At 40.1% G+C, this 19,429-nt stretch overlaps 1 protein-coding gene across 4 annotated transcripts in view; it reads left to right on the forward strand.

Moving 5' to 3' along the window:
- Nucleotides 1-19,429, forward strand: part of rxrgb (retinoid X receptor, gamma b) — a 31,864-nt gene that overhangs the window by 4,507 nt on the left and 7,928 nt on the right. For 2 of the 4 annotated variants that reach the window (XM_034700044.1, XM_034700053.1), the window contains exon 2: nt 14,740-14,975. In XM_034700044.1, the coding sequence (XP_034555935.1) occupies nt 14,740-14,975 (236 nt within the window). Of the gene's footprint in view, nt 1-3,046; nt 3,172-14,739; nt 14,976-19,429 lie in introns of those variants that run through there. The other 2 variants (XM_034700028.1, XM_034700036.1) reach the window with 2 other exon arrangements.

Here is a 19,429-nt window from a genome sequence, read left to right on the forward strand (position 1 = left end):
TGGTAGCGGAGTAATTAGTAGGCTAATGTTTAGTTAGCCGCTGATAATGCCAAATAGATTCCCGACAGGGTGGACAAGGCCCATATTTTGCTTATTACCTGGTTACCGAACAAACAAAGACATTCACAAACGGACACAAAATATTGACTCATAAGTTATTCTATTGATTTGAAAATAATGCATCTATACAGTCAAAAATAGCTCCTCATATTTCATGGTCAGTAATGCTTCTTTGCACGCATGCAATGCTCACAGTTTAAACACAGGTTCAAGAAGACTGGCCATCCAGTGCAAATGTTGGAGTTAGGTGAGGTGAAACTTCTTCATAAACAGTTGGGTGATTCATAATGTTGTTGAACTTTTTAAAAAAAAAATCATACCTGAAATAAAATAGATACAGCAGAGTGAAAAAATAATGGAGTTTGGGAATAAAGTGGCAGACAAAGGCAGAACATTGCAAGTTCATACAGGACCTGAATTAGGGTGTAAATTCGTTTGACACAGTTCTATAAAGCTACACAGTGTTCTGTTATTCCACTTAATGGTGCCGAAAGGATTGGTTGATTAATCTTGTGAGTGATATAAGAAATGATCACCATCTTAATGCTCAATTAATGATAAGGTTTTTCAAGAAAATGCCAACCAGAGATCTTGTTGTTTCAGCTTCTCGCATGTGAGGATTTTCTGCTGTTCAATGTTTGATATCATGTGAAATTTAATACACTGAATCTAGACAGCTGGCTGTTAAATGAAAGCTATTAATGTAATACTTTGGGTGCCAAGAATTTGGGATATCAGATTTAGCTGAACCTTCTATATTGGATTTTCTGTCATGTTATAGACTAAATAATCAGTTATTCCACAGATTGATCAATAAGGAAACCAGTCTTTCATTTTATAGCCTTCTACCTTCAGTTGGTCCAAAATCAACTAAGTGATAAGAAAGTTTAATCACCACTGAGCTCATTTACACCATTAACAAGATGAATTAAATTCATGGGACGGACTAATAAGGGGGAATTAATGACTTAGTAGAAGTTGATTTGAGGGAGTTATATGCCCAACAGGAGCACAAACTGAGAGTTACAGGTTAACAACCTGTTCATTACATCTCATTAAACATCTCCATCAGGAGACATGAAGAACGTGTGGAAACCTCGTTGGGCTATTTTGAGAGCTCTGAGTGCCATTCTAGTCCTGTCTCACACCCACACATGCAAGCGTGTACATATAACTGTGACATCCAAGCACACATTACTGTCTGTTTTTTCCTTTTCTGTCTGCTTTTTCCTTCGAACAGACCTCTGACCATGATGTCTGAATATTTTCCCCCTGTATTTTTTACTATTTGTAGACACAAATATGAACAACAGAGATGACAAAACGGATTAGATTGTTAGAAGTTCAGAATTGACATTTAAGAGTGTATTCTAAATTAAGGGTTGCCAATTATTATCCTCCCATTTCCTCACAGTGATACATCTATGAATGCTAATTATGGCTCTCAGGGTTAATTTGGTGTGTTTTATGTGGGCCATGACACACTATTGTAACGCAGCGTTCGTTCAAAAAGGACTGTATCATTTTAGCTGCTCCCTGAGGGATTTGTTTCGGTCCATAAGAGAGGCCAGCATCTCATATGCTTCTCTGTCTTTCCCCTCGTCTTGTGTCTTGGGCTGCTAGGTATCTTGCCAGGTTGCTGTCACTGAGTGGTTCTGGTTACAGGTGACCATCCTTCCAGCACTGTATGGACATTTGATCCAGCTTCCTGCAGGTGCTCCGGAAAAGAAAGCAATGTTGAGTCTTGTAAGCCAAACAGATGGGGGTTAGACTTCTCAAGTTGTTCTGTCTGTCAAAAACTTGAAGGATAGAACCCGGTTAACATTCAATAGTCTGGCTGGATAAATTGAAAAAGGCAGCTGCGGTTAATTATCTGTGCCATTTTTATCTTGATTGGCTTGGGCTACTTTTTGGTGATAATGATATGAAACACTTCCGTGGTCAAGAACACATGCTGCCTGCACCATTCTTCTGAAAGCTTGACACTAACTTTCTTGCAGGCTGGTTTTATTGCTGTTTGTTTCACCAAGGCATTTTATTCAAAAGGGCTATGAAGTCTAGATTGAATCTATCTGCATGAATTGTGTGGTTTATTTAACTTCCACTTAGCGTTTGTCATGTATTGTTCCTCGCTGCCTTTAAGGTATATTTTTGGCCTTGTTTGCATCTGGGTTTTCGCTTTGCTGCATGTTTGCTCGACCATCCTAAAGCACTGAAAAAGACAATTCCTGACTTCCTGGAATGCTATAACACTTGTTAAACACACAAACATACAAACAATGTGTGCAGAGGCCACATTGGTATGGTTAAGCTTGCATGCTGGCACAGATATCACTTGGCATTGAGGGGATTTAAAGCTGTCTCAATGGAGGTAGATTTCTTAGGCCTTTGCCTTACTTCTTGTCACTTCCATTCTCAACGTTCATACACCTTTTTATGACTGTCATGTTAGATGTAAACATTCAGCAAAACATAAGAACATCTGTTTAAAAATGTCATTAAGAGGCAAAAACCTCTTTGAACTTCAGGGAAATCAGTACCACACAGCCTCTGTCCCCTTTTAGAGGGGTAATTGGAAACTTTATGTTGTACCATGTTTTACCCCCCCTATCCAGATCCCCTCACCCACCCTCCATGCCAGACAGGCTGTTCTACCATTACAACAGGTGTCTCTGAACAGATAGTTTTACACACTCTGAGTGACAGAGAGAGAGGAACACGTGACGAGTGGGCGGCAGGGTGGCTGATTTGTGCAGCAGTTGGGCAGCAAACAGTTCTTGTCGGATTGATCTCAGGGGAAGGATAATCTGGGTAATCCTATAACCAGTGCCAGGGGAACTCCGCCTCTTCTGCTCTTCACTAACACACAACCCCACCCCTTCCAACCCCACCCCTTTTCCACGTCCACCCTTCTGATCCGTCCTGAAAAGCAGTTGATCAGAGCGTCCTCATCATTTTTGAGTTTGTCAGCGAGCCAACACTCAAGTCTGAGTCCCAGTCCTGAGTGACTGGCACCCTGCCAGTTCCACACTCTCACGGTAGGCATGTGGCACCCCATGGCATCACCTGCAACTGGAGGAAGCCCTGGGAGGGAGATAGGTTATGGCCATTGTGAGTAGCTGGGTTTGGTCTTTCCTTTCTGTGTGTTTAAGTGTGTGTTTGCATGCTTTCTGTTTGAAATAGTCAAATCAGAAGTAACTTTATGTGGTTAAAGATGTTGCCTGCTTTCACTGCTGTTGCTCTGTTTTACCAGCCTCTAATCCCTGTGCATTTTAAACAAGTCATGTCCCATGCAGGAGAAAACTGCAACTTGCGAAACAAATTCATCCGGGGATTTTCTTCTTATCTGTGGTGAAAATTTGAGATTCTTCCAAGCAGATCACCCTCACTGTTAGACATGTCTTGCTTTGATTGGAGGACTTTAATTTCCCCCAGGATTGCAACTTTAAGTCCAGATTTCATGATCTTATCGGCCCCCAACTGCTTAGTTCCTGCCTTTAAAATCATCAGATCGTTTTAACCGATTGTGACAGGTAAAAGGATTTACAAGTGCTGTTGCACTTCCAGTCGAAAGCTTGTGAGTGTGGTCAGCAGGGATGCCAGTCAACCCAGAAGTACACTTCCATCTCCCATTGCTCTGTCCTTCCCTATCTGTTTATCTCTCAACACTTGTCTCATCTTATTAGCTCTCTCCGTCCTGCTTTCTCTCTCTGTTTGTGTCTGCTGTCCGTCACCCCGCTTCCTTCCATCAGCACTCCCTCTGATGAGCTTTTCCACCTTTTCCGCTTTCCTGTGTTTGAATAGGTGTGGGAAGTGTTGATCTCACATCCACACTGTAGTCGGCCTATTAACTGACTCACTGTGTGCACATGTGTGTGTGTATGTGTGTGTGTGTAGTGTTGATAGTAGAGGACGAATGCTTCTCCACAGTGTCCTGGGAAGAAGCATGTGACTACCCTGTTTACAACTGTACTTCCTCCTCTCTGGAAACCATAAAGATATTCATTCACTCCCCAGCTAAGGGTTGAAAAGGGATTGAGGATTGTGGACAAACTTCATAAAGCTTTTCTTGTCTCTGATTTTGACCCATAAATCCACGCTAATCCATCCATATTTCATGTACATTGTGACATGATGATTAAAGTCATTGTGCTTATCATTAAACAGCAATAATGCCTTTGAAGTATTGGATGGAAGAGAACTTTGAGGCTTTATTGGAAGTCCCAATTCCCTTAAACCACTGCCCTATAGGCTTAATAAAAGCTTTGAAATTGAAGTACAGGTTTGCCCATTTCCATACACTGGTTCTTATCTATAGCAGTTTTAAGGCATTGATTTGTATTTTGTCATACATGTATGATGTAAGAATGAACATGCTGTGATTAGAGCTTGTGCAAAAAAGAAGGTAATCTGTTAGAAAATGAACTAAAAAGACAAAAAACAAAGAAATTAACATTTTCTTGGTTCCATTTTATTATTCTACTTTTACTCTATCCTTTGCTTATGATGATACTCGGGAGCAGTAATAGAAAAATGAGCACAGTTTGTAGAATGAGAGGAAACGGATGCAAAGCTTAAAGTCATTGAAAGACCATTTTAGCCATGCTGGCATCATAGCTCAAGCGGTGACATTGTCAGTCTATTTGATTCATGATTCAGGTCGGTCCAGGCTACTGCAATATCTCCACAACTATGTGATGAATTGCTTTGCTGACTTTATGTTCAAGTATGTATCATCCCCTCAGAAGGATGTAGTCTGATGTCTTTGTTGATCGCTTGCATTTTCTTTAAGAGCTTAACTTCACATTATATGTTTTTTTCAAATACTTTTATGACAAGATAATTGTGGACTTGCAAACAGCTTAATATGTTTTTCCTAAGTATCTGTTCAGCTAAGAAGACAAACTTTGAACTATTAGGCACTCTAAACATTCTGTTTTGAAGTTGATCATCGGCAGGTAACATAATAAAAATGCTGAACTAACTAACTACTGTCGAGCTAAAGAGGTAAAGAGGCGGGCTTTGAGACGCGTCGCCAACAGCTACAGTGTTCCCGCCTGTCAATCAAGTCAGCTGGATGGAAAACTCATAATCTTAATATTTTGCTGCGTTATGAAAAAATTCACCCCCGTACAGTGTGTGTCGATCGAGAAATTAGCCGTTTTTAACACAACCGCATCAGCTTCAATTCTCACAGCCGGAGGCTGCCGCTTGGCTAAACGTCACAATGACAGTATTGTCCTTGTGAGCTGCTAGCGTTGAGGCATAGGCATTTAGCTAAAGTACTACTGTACAAAAGTAAAGCCCTACAAAGCTGCTCCTGTTCCTGACCAGATTTGACAACAAATGGAACTCATTTGACTTATTTCCTGAATATATATATTAAAAAAAAAATGTGAATAACTAAAGTTTTAAACCAGTTATATTTTGAAGATATTAAGTGATGTTAGTAGAAAACTCAAACAGCTTGAACACAGTAGTCATGTACTAAAAAAAGAGATCATTTTAAAGCAGGTCAATTGTTCAAGTGGTCAAGTTCAATGACCTAGTGCATTTATTCTCTGGTCAGTCATTGTTTAACCCTTGGAGAAAAAAAGGGCAAAATGAGTTAAAGTAGGGCTCAAATCCAAAACAAATGAAAGAATGTGATAGAGATACATAATTGTGTTCCCTATATTAGTTTGTTAAGGGTTATGATCTTCTCATTCATCAACACAGACTTGAAAGTTTAAACAAGAACTAGAACATCATTTGCCATTTCTGTTTTCTTTAAATAGTGTTACATATTGTTTCTGATGCCATATTACAACCAGACTGAACTCAAGTTAACTGTATCTCGTAAGCTGGCTGTGTAGTCTGGCAGTTCTTCGAGAACCTGGTCACAGGTTCAGAGGTCAGGTCACTGTGGTTACACTAACAGGGTCACAGCAGGGGACTAATGGGTTAGCGTGTATCGTGTGTGTGTGTGTGTGTGTGTGTGTGTGTCTGTGTGTGTGTGTGTGTGTGTGTGTGTGTGTGTGTGTGTGTATTGTATGTGTGTGTGTCTGTGTGTGTGTGTGTGTGTGCTTGTGTGTGTGTGTGTGTGTCTGTGTGTGTGTGTGTGTGTGTGTGTGTGTATGTTGACAACACATACCCACCTCTCGTGTTAACAGAAAACCTTTAGGAATAGGAACTGTATTTAAATACTTCTTCAGGCAGAGCTGCTAGCATTGATGCTTCGGTTTGCACTGGGCCCTCTGGTCTGCCTGTTTGTTTGTTTTCCAGGAGCGCTTGGTCAGCGTGTTTGTGCAAGCGGACTTGTGTTATCTCCTGTTGTTCAAGTTCCAAACTCATTTCATCACTCGCAAAACAATTTTTATCTGGTCTCTGTCTCAGCCCTGGCCTCCTCATCGATCCTCAGTGTAAAATGCATCCCACCAGCAAGACTGCAGGATTTGTGGATGCAGAGACACAGCTTAAACTTAGGCAATATAGTATGAACATGTACCTTATGTACATTGACTTGTTGACTTGACTCTTGTTGTGTTTTGTTTTGCTCTTCTATAGATTGAGGAGAAGGAACTACAAAAACAGTCAGGGTTAACTTTTCTTCTTTTCATGGAAATTGTGCCCGAGTTCACCGTAGAGTTCACTACAGAGCAGAATTTAGGGTCAGAAAAGTTCACATGCTTCAGTGCTTATGTTTTCACAGCCATATGCTTTCTATTCATTGTGGGATGCTGAGCAACTATAGCATCAGTTTTTTAATATAGTTCAATTGTATTATTGGATGTGCTTATTTTGGCTGTTCCACTCTAAAAAAGCAGTCGGAAAATGTAACAGAGAATATTTTTCTCCAACCAATAATAACCATTACTAATTCCTAAATCACAGCTGTAGGAAAATAGAGGGGCTTTTCTCAATTGATGATCTAATATACCCAGCCAGGCCGAGCGATTAACATTGTATGTGTGTGTTTGTGTGTGTCTGTCTGTGAGTACATGGTGGGATCATGTGCGCTTTCAGATGGGAAGCTTTTTCAGAGATGGGCAGTACCCTCCCCCGTCGACCCATCATTCCTTCCATCAACCATCCCTCCATCCATCCACCCCCTCTCCTCCCCTACTCTCTGGCTCCATCCCACACTCCGTCCCCTCATCCTCCACCTCCCACCTTCTTGACAGCTGGCCTGCTGAGCTGCAGATACTTACCCGGGGATAAGAGGATTTACTGACACAATTGATCAGACATCAACCTCATTTAGCAATGAAATGAATGTTTAACGGGTTGTGATTTTGTGCTACAGTGCATGAACAATCTGCACGTTTTTTTCTTCTTTTTTTTTTGATGTAAAAGATGGTGAGTGTGTGCACTCATGATGAGTGTGTTTTGAACAAGGGTTTGTAGCTCTTGTACATGAGCCGGATTGGCAGCAAGGCGATTTCTTAATTACATGTCCACTGTATCTAATGAGCTCCGCAGGCTGTCCGTCTGATTACTTTAGGAGGCGATCTGCTCTCTGTCATATGGTTGCAGCACTGTCAGCCACACATGTGAGCATGTGAGCACGAGAGCATGTGCTCGTACTACGCACACACCCATGGGAGACACTCGAAGCAGGTATTAAACAGATCGATGCACGCGCTGAAGATTCGTCTTCATAGCGGCTAATCAGATTGATATTGAGGCTTGTGTTGTTCTTCAGGAGTCGATTTGTCGCTCCCAATCCCTGCCACATATCCCTCACTGGCCACCGTATGCTCCCAGTTCTACTCTGCTCTCCAGACAGGAGATATTATTAGTTAGTGGGCCATGAGCTTATTGAATTACCACACAGAGGAGTGCTCCATCCAGCCAGTAACCAGTAATTAACAGTGAGAGATTTACCGGGTTTGTGGTCCGTGATGTTTCTTTGAACCTGTTGGATTAGATTGATACATGTGTGGTTTTATTTGTGGCTTTGGCTGTCCTCTATTACTAAGGGAAGGATGAAATGGGTTTGGCCTATTTAAATGATCTTCAAATGCAGACAGCAGCTGTTTGATAGTGATGATGATGTTGTGCTGTTTACACTGGAGCTGATTCCGATTGGTTGCTTACATTGTGACATAAAAACGTTACGCAGCATTTCAAGCTAACTGTAATTATATAAAGCAATGCCTTTGCAATGTAAACAGTCCTTTTCATGATCAAATTCTTCAATCAAATATTTCTCCATCTTATTCTGCCTATCATGAATTTAAGTACTGCACTTCATAAAGCTTGCTTGTTTTGTTTTACCAACTGTCCCAATACTCAAAGTATGTAATTTCTAATGCTTTCAAATAGTTACAAAAGAGAATCCTCACACATTATAAAATACAAACAGAGAATTCTAAGTTAATTTGGGGCTTTTAGACCTTTATTCAGAGGATGGAACCGTGGACAGAGCAGGAAACTGGAAAGAGAGAGTGGGGGATGACATGCGAAAAAGAGCTGCAAGGCTGGAATTGAGCCTGGTTCACCCGCTCCAAGGACTGTAGCCTCTGTACATGTGATTTAACCGCTTCGCCTAACAGAGGCTCCACTCATAATAGTCAAAAAAAATATTGATAAAGTTGGTGATTCATTTTCTAAAGGTTTAATGTAGAGATTCTAAAGAATGCTTTGCAGTTCCCTTTGGTGTACTACTGTAATTTGGTGCCTTTAAATCTCAGTGAAATGTTGCTGTGTTGAAGCAGTTATAGAAAGATACAAGACATTCAGCTCCAGCAGTAAATGTCAAGGTTTTTTTGTGTAGATGACAGTTATTTGTGGTCATGATCAGTGTATCTGTGTGCTGCTGCAGATAGGAACTCTTTTGAACTTGGTTCAAGAGTTTGGCAACAGGCGACCTTTGATTTGCAGCGCCAGCGGTCAAAGGTGCCCTTCACTGCTGTGTCTGTTTGCTTGCTCTCAGATAGAAGCCTGTGTTTTTGCAGCACTGTATAGATTTCAACAAAGACTGTCAGGAAGAAGTGCTGGAACACAATCTTTGTGAAAGCTGCAAGTTTATTAGTATGAGTTTTTTCAGGCTGTCCATGAACCCCCTCCCAGTTTATCTTTCTCTCTGTAGTTGCGTTGTTACAAGTCTGTACATTCCTGCAGCTTCTTTGAGTTGAGGTGATTTACACATAATGGAGATAGAACAGCCAGTTGAGGTGGGTCATGCAAGGATAAGCCCCTTTAGCCGCCCTGGGCCAATTTATGCTTCCTCTGCTCAACGTGTTGGCTTTCTTACACACACAAACACACACTCCCTTTCAGAAGCATGCTCAACTCGCAAGCCATTCCCTGTGAGGCATCCCACCAGCTGACTGTATACGTACATGTGCTTTTGTTCACCCCTATGTGCTGAAGCCCCACTGACTCTCAGGTGAGGACAAAGTGCAGGCCTCTTTCGACTTGCCTCAAACATGTAAAGCATGTTGAAGACAGTTTTAAGTCTTGTTGACATAAACGTCACTTAGCCGAGACCAAGACTGAATATGTGTAAGTAGAAATGTATTGGCTATTTGGATTGATCAGTCTGTTGTTTTTAAACATATATTTAGTAAATTTACAAAAGTTCACTGAGGTTAACAGGACTGTGGTTGTTTTTGGACTGTTGTCAAACTAGGAGTCCAATTTTCAAAGAAGTTCAGTTTACAGCTCCATAAATCTACAAACCAAGGAGCAGCAAATTCAAACATTCAAAACTTTGGAACCAGAGAAGGTTGATGAATGAATTACTGTCGATTCATTCTTCTTCTTCTTTTTTATTTCACTTTTTCTTTTTTTTCTTCTTTTTTTTAGTTTCTTGGTTGGTTCTGAACTCTGGATGTTCTGAAGCAACTAATGTCCTAGTCAGAGAAACAGAAATTTAGATTTCTGACTCATTGCCCAGTCTGATGTGTAGAAAAACAAAAAAATAAGCAGACAGAAATCAGTACAATCTGTTCAACACAGTAGGACAGAGTTTGCAGGGAAACAATGTCAGATCAGTTTGCCAAGTGTGGCATAAGTTAGCGGAGCCCTCAGTCCCTCTTGCAGGTTAACGTTCACATGCCTGTGCCGGATGCAGAATTCTAACTTTGAGTGGTGCCAGCTTAACCAAACATGGCGGACATACAACTCAATCCCCATTATCTAGATCAAAGTGCTGCCAAACTGCGCCCGCTGGCATCCGTCATCTGTGCTTGTTTACATCCAGGTAGTAGAGCATTATAGCATTAAGGCGGTAGCTATTAACCGGAGCTACAGCCATGGGCTACACTACTGCTTCGACATACATATGGCCACCAATTTGTTTAAACAACTACTGATTCTGGTGTAGCAAGGGTTATTACGTTAAGTCAGTTCATCAACTAAATGTCTTTATTCAGAACATCTTAAAATCCTGCAGCAATGGTTGTAAACATTGATCTTCACTTATGGTTGACTCGCTAGTTTCTCCTGATTTTAAGGGTACAACAAGTTACAGTCCATTCTTCATTGTATATACAGTTTTATACAACATTTAGTTCTGACCAAGTAATCTGATTGGAAAAGAGGTGTTCCATGAGTGCTAATGCAGAGTACAACATAGTGGGACTTACTGGGAGTATTACCCGGACTCAGCCAGGTGCTCTGAATACAGTTAACAATATGGTAGGCGATCTTTGTCTAGATTGATCAAACTTGTACCTCGGAATCACACAAAGCACTCTTACTTCACTGGTTGTAAACATACAGATGAATGTACAATGTCAGAGTCAGCACATCAATCTGTGGTTATATTATCACTCCCTCATGTGTGATATTGCATGATTAATATAACTGCAAAAGTTTTGCCTTCAAGTGTTTGTCCCAAAAAATCTGTCGTCATGTTCCACATCTTTCCTCACAATAACCTTTATCTTGTTTATCTTCCAAGTCTGGCCTGAGCAATCCGAATACTTGCTGGTTGTAATGTCTTTGAGTGCACGTTGTCAGACTGCCGGCCTGAGGAGTGACGAGTGCCCTGCTATTATATCTCCTACTCAGCACTTCAAGAATAGAATAGATCTTTACGAGCCCCAAAGGGAATTTGTCATGCACATAAAGAGAGGGGTCAGTGCACAAAATCAGACACAGTACATGCCGTACAGTACTCCACCATTACATAAGCTCATTATTTAGATGAATTGGTGCTATGAAAAAAAGTTTGGAACACACTCCCTAGAAAGATATAACATTAAGTGTTCCTTTTGCAATATAAGGGTAGCAAACAGGTCAAAGATTTAAGCTTCATTCAGATAATGTTTCACTGCAGTATATGCTGTGTATTCAGTCAGCTCTATAGGACAGAGAGGGAGGCCCTGATACATATTTGCCTGTGGATCACTCATGGAAGGCTGGAGAAAGTGGGCGAGGGAGAAAGGGGGTGGAGGCTATAGTCTCAGTCCTAAACAGGAAGTTGCACAACATCTGTTCCTTGGCATTGAGAGAGGGAGTAAACGGCCAGCTGTGTGATTTAGAGCGTCTTCATGCAAAAAGCCCTGCATCCAAGCAGACAATGTGTCATTCCTCTCTGTTTCCCAATTCCTTGAAATGTGAAAGGTTGTATTACTCAAAGCTTCCATTTCCTTTTAATGGAGGTTATTCTTGTCTTATCCAGTGGTGAAAAAAACAAAAAATGTGGGCTTAATCGCTGACAAAAGGTTAAATATGAGGGAGTGATTTCAAAACTATTGCAAAGTACTTGACAATAAGTTCTTTGGAGTCACTTTAACACAATTTGCAGGCGTGAACTGTCAAAACACAGGGCTGCTTGTGAACACGAGCAATTATTTCTCGAAATAAGACACCAAGAAATTCATCTTAGTGGATGTTTCTGTGACAGACAATACTTGTAGTCTTGCAGAAGTTTTTTTCTTCCTTGAATTCAGTCTGAAAGTATTTGCATGTAGCATTACAAATCAAATTCCAAATGTATGTGCTGATCTTATCTGTGTGGAATTAATCAAAAACAGCATTTTCAGTATCAGGAAGGTCAAAAGGAGAAGTTAGATTTAAAGAAAGAACCAAATTCAGTGACCTCTCGTCTTTGTGAGCTAGTTCAAAGTGAGAAATATGACACTACATTATAAGTGCATAGGTGTTGTAACACGTTTTTCTTGATATTTCTCATCACATGACTACATCACCAGAATATTTTTTGCCTATAGCATTGCCTGTACATATATAACAGGGCCTTTGATAACAAGTCATTATGTAAAACAAACCTATGTGAGCGAGTTACCAAAAAGGTTTGAAAAACATATCACTGGGGTCATTATGATGATCTTTTTCTCATAATAGCTTCCAGGACAAACTGGAAAAATAGTTCCAATTTAATCTCAATACTGATAAATATAGAGACATCATGCTGCAATTAAACTGAGGTTAAATCAGGGCAGCCTGGAGAAAGACACTGAAACAAATCAATGAAATATTTGCTTGATAATTAAACTTTTATCTTATGCAACTTTAGAAAATGTGTTGGCTCACTATCAATTGGGTGCATTATTGTGTTTTTGAAAAGACATTTTGAAGTGTCACATAAAACCACCTTTAAGAGATAAAGCTTAATGTTATTTAGGTTCTAAGACTAGATGTGTTAGTGTTTTTTAGAGAAGTAAAGGAGTTGTGCATCCTGTGATGAAGCCTATTGAAAGCGGTTCAACAAACAAGAAAGTCTGCCTCCTGAAAAGTGATCTCTGAGCTCCCTGTGAAGCTTTGAAGTAGAAACAGAATCAAACTTTTACAGAAACATAAACAGAGGTGCTGTTCAGTGAAAGTCATTGTGTCATACCGCTGAACACCTCAGCACACACACACAACCAGAATAATGTGACATTTAACGAGGAACAGTGGCATTGGGCCCAGATTCATACTGAGAGCGTGTTTGTATATTTTTACAGGTGGGACGGGGATGATACAATGACATGCAAACCAAAGCTTTGATGTTTAGATGTTTATGTTCATTCAATGACCCCTCAATGCCACTCTTTATCAGTTATACTTTAAAAAAAAGTACATATATAATTTGATTCTTTGACTCATTGATATTGGCCCAGAGAGATATGGCTTCATGCATCAGTTGGCGCCAGAACAAACTGTGACAGCCCGTGACATTTGAATGTATTATGTCATAGAACATGTCAGTCCCTATGAGTACGTACTGTATGTGCAGGCTGCTGTTTGTTATATTTGTTGGTGATGAATGAATGTCCTCACAGCTACAGCACATGCATGAAATTACACACCACGCCCAGTCACCCAAACGACTGACAGCTTTTCTAAGTAGGTCATCTATGTAAATGCCAGCCTGTCGGTTCACATCAATGGATGCAAAGCAAAGTCAGCACCCTGTGACTAAAGTTAGGCGGGCTTCACTTTGTGGAGCCTTATTTATACTACATCCACAGGATACACACATATCACTCTGTCGTTGACCATTTATTCTCTCGATTTCCAGACTTGTTTTATTGTAGACATGGAAGTTTGTAAATGTACCTTACTGTTTTACCTCAAATGCCATATTGTTTTACTTTTGTTGTGTCTAAAATTCTTAAGCTTGTGTTTTCTTTATAGTTGGTGGTCCACTTATTCTGAGTGTGTCAATTAAACCATGCCAACAAAATGTATGAACTTTAATATAAAAGTTGTTGTTTTGAAATGAAAGCTCAAAAACTAGCCATGAATTTTACTGTTGTATAGGTAGTGAGAGTGTCTCTCAGCAATTGTTTTGGTTTGATGGTCAGCCACTTTAATGTCCTCCCCACTGAAATCTGATTGGCCACCTAAGGTGCCACCCTGATACTCTGAACTATGATTGACAATATGCTACGTTAGAGGCATGATTTCTGTCAAAATGGACATACTTATATGTTTTTTTTCTGCTTCAATGTGTTGAAAAATATTTTTCTACAAATTACACGTCTCTTTTAAATGCCAGGTGTTTAGGAGAGGGGCCAGTTCACCAGTCCATCAGTCATGAAATGTTAACTATAAATACATTTTTGACAGTTTGATATTGTGCTGGAGTTTGCTTGTAAATTTTTCAGTACTCAAAATCCTGACTTGGCATTGGCCTTTTTTTTGGCCTTTTTGGCCTTTTTGGCCTTTTTGCCTTTATCTTATAGGATAGCTGAAGAGAGACAGGAAATGTAGGGAGCACACAATTCATCCCCTGCATCAGTCAGTCAGTGACCGAGTTGAGCCATCAAAGTCAAAAATCCCTGGACACGCCGCTGGTTATCATGAGAAAGCAGAGACTAGTTGTTGAACAATCTGCAACTTAAAGGACAAATTCAACCTAAGATTTGGTAAAAAGCTTAAACGTGACTCTGACCATAAATAGATTGTCTGTCAGTGTTGTGTTTGCAGCTTGCAATAGTTAAAGCTTTGATTAATGATGACTGTAAAAATGTTGATACATGTTTAAAACTTATGCTTGCTGTACATGTTGTACCGAGTTTCCCATTTGAAGGTTAATTCAGGAGGTCAGACTTATTTGAGTTAAATTGTATTTGTACTGTTCCATATAAAACACTCTGACTTCTCCATCCCCTCAATTTGGCCCAACCATGTTTTTATAGTAAATAAAAAAATATACATGTCCAAAGAATGTTTGCATATGACTGTACAGGTGTCAATCTCTTACCTGGTATCTCTTCTAAAAAATATTTTCTTCTCCAGACTCGACAGGCCCAATGAGCACAGCCCACACACACCACCCTCATATGGGTGGCATGATGGGCCACCCATCTGTCATCAGCACCTCGCGACCCTTACCGTCTCCCATGTCCACCTTGGGCTCGCCGATGAATGGCCTGGCCTCACCCTACCCGGTCATTACATCCTCTCTCGGCTCACCCGCTGTATCTCTACCGTCCACACCCAACATGAACTTCGGACCACTCAACAGTCCACAGGTAAGAGAATATGTGGGTGGTTCAGTGGTCATCAGAAAGGGACTTAAGTCTAAGGAATGAGGGAAAAGAGTGTTCAGTGCATCCTGTTTGTGAATATAATTTTAAAATTCATCCATAGTTTCTCCATGTTTCTGTATCAGGCCATGACAGAGCTTAATAATGAAACCTCCAATTATGAAGATTAAAGCCAATGTGGAAGTGCAAAGAACTGCAGTTCCTCAATTGCCCACTTGAGGCTTCCCCAGAAAAGGCAGTGTAAACCAAGTAGAGCACATAAAAACATGCCTAAGTTTACAGAGGAAGATTAAAAAATAATTAAATATTTCTACAACCGGAACAAAATCTGTTTTTGACTCTTCTCTCCATTTCTTTATTTAGAAAAACTGTGTGGGAGGTGAATTTTTTTTTAGGTCATCAGTTTTGGTAATGTTAACGCTATGAGTCACATATGATTATCATCGTTACCAGGCAGAAGGGCTTTGGTCTCAACTTTACCTCTTTGCTTTTTTTTAATCCATTTATTTATTTTAAGAGCCATTGCGTCACTGCAGTGCATCAAAGGCTGTACTGTATAAAAGGCTCCTTCAAATGTGTCCTACTTTTCCATCGTCCACAAAAGATGCATCGGGTGCATCCTTTGCCGCCCAAAATATCTTATGATTCATTGCGCACCAATTAAAACAAGATTGCGTACCCTGAAGTGGCCAAGTAACACACTGTTCAATGTAAGTTATTGGTTCCATCGAATTGCTGGAAAACAAATGTAATTAACAAAACTGAGCCTTGACATTTCAAATGATATCTTGCATTATAGGTTGCTTGATGCTACACAAGCAGCACTTTGCAACAAGAGAGTAAGGGCAGAATAGCTGATGACGTAAAAAGATTCTGTCGGATAACCCAATAGTCCTCAGCACATTTTGCTGGCTACGTTGGCCATGACCTTCAGAGGATGCTTCCCCTTACTCACTGAGTTTGTTCATGTTTTAAACCGCTATGGTGTTAACTTGATATATCCAAAGTGATGTTTGTAAAAGTTAGTTTGAAGTTATATTGTGTTTACAGAGTTGCTTAACTCTGTCAAGCTCTCAACTTCCTCCACAAAGGTTTATGTTCTTTTAGATTACTGCAAAGTCTGTCAGCGCTAAACTATCATGTTATTAACTTGATCATGTGCCTCTAATTCCTGGAATCTGGTCTGGCAGACAGGAGACTGGAGGTTAGCCATATCCAAAGTGTTTGGCAGGCATACCTTGGCTTCCCTTTCTCTCCTACCCTCCTCCTGACCTTTAAACTTCTCGCCCTAAAGGTCATCCCTGAATTCTGTGTTACTGCTGTCATGCGAGGGGTCTTAAGATGCAGTGCGACTCTTAGCCCCATTTAATGGATGACTGAATGAGGGGAAGGGGAAAAAGAGCAGGCCCTCTTTTTCTCAGCCATTTCTTGTCCTTCCTAAACATTTTTCCTCATTTTCCTATATTTTCCCTTTTCCTGTGACTTTTCCTGCCAGAATTAGTCTGAGTTTGGCTTTTTTATTGCCTCAGAGTACTGACAAACACAATTAACACAATGAGGGTGGTTCATTTACAGATCCATTAAAAAAAATATATGTAAAAATGAATGAGTAAATTGTAGCATTGTTAAAGCTAGGGTTGGTAGTCACGGAAAACGAGCATGAATTTGAATGTAGAATGTCCTCACGACTCCGTCTAACCCGCCCCCCTCCCTCCTCCAAAGTTCCTCCAAAACGACTCCCCCGCTCACATACATGAGCGCCGCTGCTTCACGACTGATTCAAAACCGGTCCTCAGCACATGGTTTATGTTTTGCACTAAGTCAACTCATGTCTCACTCAGCGGTAAGAAAACACCAAAACATTATCATAGTGAAAGTTAAAAACACAAACAAACTTGAAATGTACGTGCATGAGGCGCGCAGAATGGCAGGACAGGATTTGATTGGTTCCATAATTTGGCTCCGATGGCAGGGATTGGTTGGTGTTTTCCCAGGTTTACTCCGGCTGAAGATAGCAGCTTTTTTTTCACTCTTTTTTTAAGAACACATTATGTATTGATTGCCATCGGGACACAAAAGTTTTAACCAGTATAACAAAAAGTGTATCTAAATCTGACCACCAACCCCAGCTTTAAAGTCCTTGCCTTATTTCTTTTAAGATAGAATCTTATGCTATTTTTTTTTTTACAACTGAAAGGAGCCACAACATAAATATATATACCCAGAGAGATAGCGATGGCAATAATGGTGAGTGAATTAAGTAAATAAACAGAAGTGAAGCTGCAGTTTGTCTTGTATAACTGTACCTGCAAATAATAAATAATGGTGTTCAAATAGTTTTTAAAATTTTGACAAAATATATTGTGTTTTTTTCTCCTCAGATCAGTATTTTAATAAAGTCAGGTCTCAGAGGTTTGATATATTGTATCTTTTTTTTCATCATGTGATTGAAACGTGTTCACCTTAAAATTTAAAGAGACAGTAACCTTTTTTCATCATGTTAGTCTCTGTTGTCACATCTATCTAACTATGTATTGCACATCAGATCTGCATCATTCATCTTTTGGTGGGAGCCAAATCATACTGTATGGTGTTCCTTTGACCCGAGCTGCCCTCGATGCAAACACACCTCATTTCCTCTGTAAGGTTGCAAGTGGCACAGCTCTTACATTGAGTTAAAACAATAAAAGAAACATCCACAAAACTGCTCTTTTTACTGCTGAGCTGCGTCTTTAAGTGCTCTCTGTGCTCTCATGTGATTGGCTACACAGTGAAAACATATGTACATACACATGAAGTACTTCAGAGCTAGGATCCAGGCCAGTGCTGCAGGGCACAGCAGACAGTTCTATACATTAGTTCAATCACAGTATAGATCTGTGCCTTCCGGCTCTGTCAGCATTGATACAATTGTATGTTTGGTGAAACCGTCTTTTCACTGATCGCCAACAGCCAGCAACCAAGCCTCCGTCAGGTCACTGTGTCATGTAACATCTTATACTATTATCATGGGTGAACTGGAGTTCATGTACAGTGCTGGCTCATGGCAGCATAAATATATTCAGTGCTCCAGTTATAGCATTGTACATAGAATGTACGGGTTTGATAGTAGGAGTCAGTACTGTAATTATTTATGTTTTCAATCCCTTCTGTTAGTGTATGACACCTATAATGGAATAATTACACACAGTTTAATTTTTTAAGTGATTTGTACCACTTCACTGCTTCATTTAGTTACAACCATGCCTTTAACAGCAGCAATATGAAGCATCTGAAATACAGAGTTTATGAATCTTTATTAATGTTGTAATATCTCTATCAAACAGTTTGTGATTAATAGCTGCTCCCACACATACTGTTAATTTTACATGCTGTCTTTAAGCATATGGCCTGAAACTAGCAATCAGCTAATTATTTGATTGTCATGCTGACGTGTCAATACTGCCTGATTTATCTACAAACAATTCAAAACCCTAAGATTTTTTGTTATATATCTTATGAGAGTAGGGAACCAGCAAATATTTTAACCAAGGATGCTTCCATCCCCCAAAATGCTGGCCCGCTTGGCTTAGATTAAATCAAACAAGTAGTCCATTATCAGAATGTTTGCGGGTTAGTTGTATCATCTTATCAGATATTGGTTAAATTCTGTTTGAGATAAAAATTAAGTTGAGAGATCCAAGACTTTTCTGTGAATAGTGGAGACATGAGTCTAGCCCATTAAAATCTGTAGTAAACCTTTCATGTATGATGCAGAGTGTTCCTCATAGCATGTGTTATATAAAGAATGTATGACACATCAATAATCCATATACAGTGCTTGTAGCTCTTTACAGCAGCAGTATGTTGTCTGTCTGAGGCCGCATGTGTGTCTCAACAACTGTTTGAATGTTTGAATGCACCACAAGGCTTATTTTCTTCCTACCACACGTGTAAAAATCAATTATTTGTGAAAACTGTGTCAAGCGGTGTGCATATGAAAGCAGGCAAGGGGCTGAATGTTCATATAAGTGTGACTGTTTACCGTCTAGACTAGAAGTAGGTGGTGGTGAAAAGATCTAGTGAGCTCAAGAAAAACAGAGAGACAGAAAAAGAAAATCTCTTGCACATTGTCCTTTGCTGCAAGGTCACAGGCCTGAGTTCAGTCGGCCATCGGAGGATATTCAGAAGAGAGTGCTCATTGTAAATAAGTGATAGGAAGAGCCTGAGGTGACTGTGGGAACGATGTCCTTTATGTCATGCCGCATCAAATATATAGGACGGCAGGACATAATTGGGTCAATCTTGTTTCCTCCTGGAGTGCAGATGTTAGCAAATAAACAACCAAACAAACAAAAATGTACAACACTAACATGCATCCCACCTGGCGCTCAGGAGTTGGAAACAGTCAAACTGAGCAAGAATGATAAGAAGGAGAGATACAAGAAGCAGTCTGGGGA

Source organism: Notolabrus celidotus, chromosome 2 (assembly GCF_009762535.1).
Source record: "Notolabrus celidotus isolate fNotCel1 chromosome 2, fNotCel1.pri, whole genome shotgun sequence".
Classification (NCBI taxonomy): domain Eukaryota; kingdom Metazoa; phylum Chordata; class Actinopteri; order Labriformes; family Labridae; genus Notolabrus; species Notolabrus celidotus.